Genomic DNA, 6,505 nt, shown 5'->3' on the forward strand with positions numbered 1-6,505 from the left:
TGGTTAATGAATATCATGACACTTACTAGACCATGCCTTTTGAAAAAGCCCATTGATGTTTTTATTGAGTTTAATTAGTACTACATAGAGAATGTAACCATTTAATTTTGGGTGCAACACATGCCACATGTATATATATAAAAAAAGAATAACAAAATACAGTCACTTATCTTTTGAATTTGATATTTTCATATTTTGTATAAACATTTACTTGACAAACATTGTTAATATGAAGTTTGGATCATCCTGTACAAATAATAGTATAGACTAATAATAATAAACAATGAATTAAACACTGTGGAAAAAAGAAAAGTCTAGTTAAATGTATAATTGTAAGGTGTCCAGCTAGAATAGGATTGACAGTTTGCACAATAAACACTCAAACAAAAATGTTGTGAAATTATTCATGAGCAAACTCCCAATACTATTTCAGACGAGTGACTTACAGTTGTGCATTAAAACGACATATTCTGTTCCCTCTTTTTTTATATATATATTTTACAGTGAAATCTACATGATGACGTATCCAGATTGGTGAATAACGGTGCCAACTTCCACTAGTATAGTACGTAGAATGTTTGCAAGTACATGCCTGCATAGCTTTGAAATGGTACATAGGTCTACTATGTTCAAGGAAAAGTACACCTCACTCCATCTGTAATCCATATAGGTGAATATTTGAAACAGGACTACTATCTTTTATTTTTCTACGCTTTGTTTTCTTCTAGCACTTCTTGTATCTTGAGCAGGATTCTGCATCATCACAGACCATTGTAAACTTACATTGACTAAGCGACTAGAAGATGAAATCTTGAATAAAAAGTATTTATTTTATAAAAGTACCATTGGTAAGAATGCAGTATGTCCAGTAAACTCATTTTAGGCTTTTCTTAACTGACTCTTTAAATAAGTGCTTATTTCTCAAGCACCAGACACCATCCCTGAAAGCCAAGATTGTTACATTGCTGCAGTTCTCTGTGTTACTGTAAACATATTGGTATGTATGATTTTACTTTCTAGTGTAAATAGAATGGGCAAACGTACAGGCTGAGAAACCCAACCAATTTTGAATTATCATGCCGTATAATGTATCCAGCAATGCTAAGGATGATGGGTGGTTGATATCGCTGAAGACAGAGAAGCATTGGCCTGGTGCTGATTGATGGCAACGGAAGAATAGAATACTATTAAATGGGTTAGATAGTATATCATTATCAGCATATCTATTCTATAGTTTTTAAAAACTTTAATTCCATACTCAACTTTCAGAACCATCTCCCTGTGAGAGGTTATATCCAGGACTCGTAATTGCTGTCATTCAAGAACTCAAGTGGCACATTTAATTACACACAGGTTATGTTATTAATAAGGAGGGCAACATGCTCCCACAGGAGGTTAATATTCTAATGGTCTGGTGAATCACTACTGTACATCCCATGCAACAATACCAAACGCTTTTCGCAGGGCTTCTTCTTGAATACCCCTCTTGATGCAAAAACGTAAAAAGAGGTTAGATTATAGAGTCTGAACACGACACATGCATGCAAAGATTAGAACCTACATGTTAGCTCCTGTTAGTCAGAAATAGAACACCTTATCTGGAACCAACAAAGAATCTCTATTTTTTTCCCAAAAGTTCAATAAGTTTGGATATTATAGAGACAAGTTACAATTATTGTAGGAATTATTGTTCAGCATGTTAAGTATTAGCAATAGCAGCTAGCTGCAGCAGTGGACATGGATCATCTAAATACTGCAGGAACTGAATAATTAAGTGTACAGCGCTTCACTGATATACAAGCTAGCCTAAAAGTGAATGGGTAAATGGAATAGGATTACTTGTGCACAATTCACATTGGCAGGTTAGGTTTGATAAAAACATAAATGTGTCATGATATCGTGTAATATAATATTCCAAATTATGCAGCTATTTGACATTCTCATGCATACAACCACAAGAAGCAAGTCCATTGAAAAATTGTCCAAGCATAATTTTTTTCCTGTGGAAATGGCTGAGAAGAAGAAGAACTTAACGAGACATTAAAACATGTGCTGCCTGTCCAAAGAAAGTGTACAGGTCTGCTGTTATACAGACAAGCCCCTCCTCCTCACTTCTGCATATCGCACTGCAAGAGAAGCACGATGGACGGATCGCTTTTGGCCGCCTCTTTAAACTCATCCAATGAGATCTGGTCGTCGTTGTTCTTATCCATCTTGCTGAAGATCCTGTCCACCCTCTGCTCTGGTGTCAGGCCATCCTCGTTCATCTTCATCATGATCACAGTGCCCACCATTTTGTAAATGGCCTAGAGACACACAGGGACGACATTCAGGAATGATAAGTGAGGCGAAGACAGGAACTGGGGTATAATTAATTCAAGAAAGACCTATTTTCAGATAGCCTTGGAAATCCGTTAACATATTCCAAATTTAATCTCAATGCTTTTGCATTTATTGACCAATGTTAACCACCATCTAACATACTGCAGGCTTACTTTTTCTCCTGACTATACAGTATAGCTACTATATTTAAGTGTCTTGTCTCAGTGTGCCCTTTTATTCACATGTGTCTTTTCACACTGTACATTCTAGTAACATGCATAGAAGATTAATGGGAACAATCCATAAAAAATAAAAATCTGGTTTCCAAAAAACGAATGAAACCCTTGGACTACAAAGCTATTTCAATGGAGACAATAGATTTTGAACCAAGATTTAGGACTAGTCTGCTTGTGAAAGGGGCCATCAGTGTGATTCCTCACCTCTATGATCTCCAACATCTCCACTCTGGTAATCTTGCCATCACCATCGAGGTCATACATGTTGAAGGCCCAGTTAAGTTTCTGCTCAAAGCTGCCACGCGATGTGATAGACAGGGCACAGATGAACTCTCGGAAGTCAATGGTGCCGTCACTGTTCTTGTCGAAGGTCCTAAATGCATGCTGTGCAAACTTTGATGCATCACCGTATGGGAAGAACTGTAAAGTTGAGAGAGATTGACTGATTGATTGACTGACTGATTAATTAACATAGAAACAGACGATATCCAACAATCAATTCATCACCAACATGAAAAATACTTTTTTTTTCGAAGTTGCAAATTAACTTAGATTTTAAAAGAAAAAGCTTCCTTCGATCCCTTTTTAAGGAAAGAGGATAGGATTTATTTAATGACGCACAGCTCAGCGTGATAAACTGACAGAAAAGCATTATGATCAGTTAACATGTTGAATACAAACACAAAAATCGAAACAATTCCACGCTGGTATATAGCCTGTATAACCATCATACATCACCATCACGTATATTCAATTCTCTTGGTAAATGTTATCACACCGTATTCATCCTTTACCCAGTGTGTACCACGGATGTACCACACATGGCCTGAAATAAGAGAATGCAGTCTAATAAAGTTAGTAACTGTGGTTGAACATAGCACACCTTAACATAGAGCTGTTGGAACTCGTCCAGGTTCAGCCTTCCACTGGGACAGTCTTTGAGGAAGCCTTTGTACCACTGCTTGAGCTCATGTTCGTTAAACTCTGTGCTCTTCACAAGGTCCTCCATCACCTCCGGTGTCAGTTTGCTGTTCTGTTTTCCCATGATGCCTATGGTGCAGGAAACACGGGACCGAAAAGACTCAATACCATAAAACATCTCTGACAGTGACGACCACCGGGATGAATTAGTAATGAATGGAAACTCAAACCACAGGTCCTGTTGGTGCTTTTAGACACAGGAACGTTCCTTGGCTAAGGTTTTAGTCTCAATAGACATTCATCATATTATTTTATTCATGTAGTATAATATAGCACAGTTAGCGCAGGCATTTTATTTTTAGGTATGTTGTGCATTTTAATGTACACTGCACTGCCCGATACTTGTGTAGCTTTGTGAAGAAGGTTATGTGAAGAGTGTTACCAACAAGTTAGTTCACAACCTGTTTGTTGCAAACAGCCCTTTTGTAAAAAAAAAATAATTATAATTAGTAAAGAAATATGTAAGAAATGCTATACATCAAAAATGAATTGCTTGGTTGATTTCAATGAGGTTGATTTTGACAAGCACAGATGCTTTCCCCGCCTGATGCCTGTGTTCTATTTGTGTTCTCTAAATCTGTTGGCAGCAGACTCTGGCCTGACATCACACACAGTGCTGGGCAGGACCACTGCAGTCAGCACAACCACTTCATCAAGCGTTCAATCATTAGCACTCAAGTTACCTGTCTGCATACCTGTATCATGTACTAATTTGTGACAGACTGTCGCATCAAACATTACCACGTTAAACATTCACACATTACCTTTCAGAATAGCTGTCAGCAATTTACATGACTTTTACACATGACTTGGTTCTGGGGTCCAATAATGCTGTACATGTATACCTACAGCCATCTGTTCCATGATACCCTATTGCCTTTGTGATGGCAATAGTGCACTGATTAAAGGTTGTACACTATACAGGGAATAGAGTGTCATTTATGATAAAGATTTGAGCTTTTCACTGCAGTTCAGATTTATTAACCTCCAGGTTGAAACCTCTAGAAGTATCAGTTCATTCATGACAAGGGAGTTACTGATAAAGACACATCTTCACAAAATAATAGAGTGAATATAGGAAGTCAGTGCATGGGCAATAGGCTATATCATTATATATTTTTATATCATTGCTACTTCATTGATCCTCTAAAGCCATTTCTAGGTAATAAGTCAATCAGGAAATAAGCCTGATGAGTGAGCCCTCTTTTACGGTGGCTCATCTTTAATCATACAAATTGACAGATCTGACAGCCTGGATTGGGCATTGACTAATGCCTACATCTGTTTTGCCAATATTTTGCCAATTTGAAACTATACATGGTCCTTTCATGTTAGCCTTATGCTAATATGGCAGATGTTATCCAGTCCTGTTGTCTTATGTCTTAGAGATATGTAATCCCAATCAAATTGACACAAAGATTAATAAAAATTGATAGTTGAGGGATACCAGGATAACTGGAACAATCATTATACAATAAAAGCTATCAGCCTTGGGTGTAGGCTATGCAGTATGCATACATTTAGTCATGGACAGCAAGCACCTTGCTTGAACCAACAACCCAAGTGAGAATGCACCATACCATTGCACGCTCGGCTTGGTTTATTTGCAGTGTATATAGCATACACAATTGTGCGCAAAGGACCTTTTTCTTCTTTAAAAAAAAATAGCCCAATAGATGATGCAACCAAAAGACGTGTGTTGAAATGGTTTGGATGTTACATAACATCAAATGAGCCTAAGTCATTAGAATGCATCGAATGACCTTGAGAAGAAACATTTTGCGCGAAGAAGAGTGAAGAGAAGAGATCACAAGGAAGGTAAAAATGGGTTTGGCTCCTGCGGTCTGTATGCTCAATATTTTTCACCTTCGTTTAACGTCGATTGACATTTAACAAGGTGTAGGTGTCCATTATCACATGTGCGCCCAACACTAACATGTGATGTAGGGGAAATATTCAAAATTAATTGCAGATATAACATGTCGCTTTAAATATCCAGTTAATGGTATGAGTATGCTCGGACAGAGAAGTCGGTATGCAAGTGCATTCCGATGGAAACGATGCGGTGGTGTGGGAATTAAACCTTGTTAGCGACAACCTGCCCGAAATACCACTACCCTACTCTATTTCTCATGTTATTTTTCACCATGCGCATAATCTAAAAATCACATAAATACTCATAAAAAACATACAATTAAATGGTTAGTCATTCTGTTGAAATCTAATTAAGTCAACGGAAAAAAAACACTATTTGGATATTATTAATAAAGATATAATGAATTCATTTGGTATGTTTCTAGATATCTAAACGTTATGCTAATTTTAAAGACCAATGCGCAGGTGACAATTTCTCTCCCCCAAATAAAACGTTAAACCTCTCCCAGATATCATGCTTTCCAAATGTAGTCTATTTATTGGCAAGGGAAAAAACAAATATGAAATTCATCGCGAATGAAAAAGATTATATCTTTAGGCAGTCAAATATTTTACAATACATTCCATGCCGACGTATAAATGACATTCACTGTTTCTGCAGGCAAATGCTTCTTACCTTATACAATTTTGGAGGTGCTACTGCTAATTGCAGTCTGAACTGTCGTCTATTATGACACAGTAAAAAACGTCCCAAAATCAAGAATGGCCAAGTGGGAATACCCCCTCAAATTGGCCGCTTCAAGATGTAGAGAAAGAAATAACGGTTTTCCGTGCTATTCCAGATGAGGCAGGCGCAAGCAGGCAGCGGCGGCAGTACGGACCGATCCCACGCTAGTCTTTGGTTATGCGACTCTAGACATACGGCGTCACCCGTGTGCATCACAAATTGATCTTATGTTGACTGTTGCTGCTGTGCATTACTCCACTGCATGGATTTATATATTTGCCTAAAATAATTTTACGTCAACGACTTAAATTCTCTATTCCCTTTCAGTCCAAAAAAATTACATTTATATAGGTATAGGCCTATG

At 37.5% G+C, this 6,505-nt stretch overlaps 1 protein-coding gene across 1 annotated transcript; it reads right to left on the reverse strand.

Annotated features, from left to right (window-relative positions):
* Nucleotides 1-37: 37 nt before the first annotated feature.
* vsnl1b (visinin-like 1b) lies at nucleotides 38-6,338 on the reverse strand. The gene is made up of 4 exons (XM_010878544.4): nucleotides 6,091-6,338; nucleotides 3,442-3,608; nucleotides 2,763-2,978; nucleotides 38-2,306 (listed from the first exon to the last, which is right to left on the reverse strand). Exons 2-4 carry the CDS (start codon nucleotides 3,601-3,603, stop codon nucleotides 2,109-2,111), a joined length of 576 nt encoding a protein of 191 aa, XP_010876846.1. The 5' UTR covers nucleotides 3,604-3,608; nucleotides 6,091-6,338; the 3' UTR covers nucleotides 38-2,108.
* Between the last annotated feature and the right edge of the window lie 167 nt (nucleotides 6,339-6,505).

This window comes from Esox lucius, chromosome 15 (assembly GCF_011004845.1).
Source record: "Esox lucius isolate fEsoLuc1 chromosome 15, fEsoLuc1.pri, whole genome shotgun sequence".
NCBI lineage: Eukaryota > Metazoa > Chordata > Actinopteri > Esociformes > Esocidae > Esox > Esox lucius.

What these genes read in the sequence shown, in the direction of transcription:
- vsnl1b (XM_010878544.4), bottom strand. Translation starts at nt 3,603, where the DNA reads ATGGGAAAACAGAACAGCAAACTGACACCGGAGGTGATGGAGGACCTT. An exon ending in TCCAACAGCTCTATGTTAAG is followed by an intron (nt 2,979 to 3,441) that starts GTGTGCTATGTT and finishes TCAACTTTACAG; the next exon opens with TTCTTCCCATACGGTGATGC. An exon ending in AGATGTTGGAGATCATAGAG is followed by an intron (nt 2,307 to 2,762) that starts GTGAGGAATCAC and finishes GTGTGTCTCTAG; the next exon opens with GCCATTTACAAAATGGTGGG.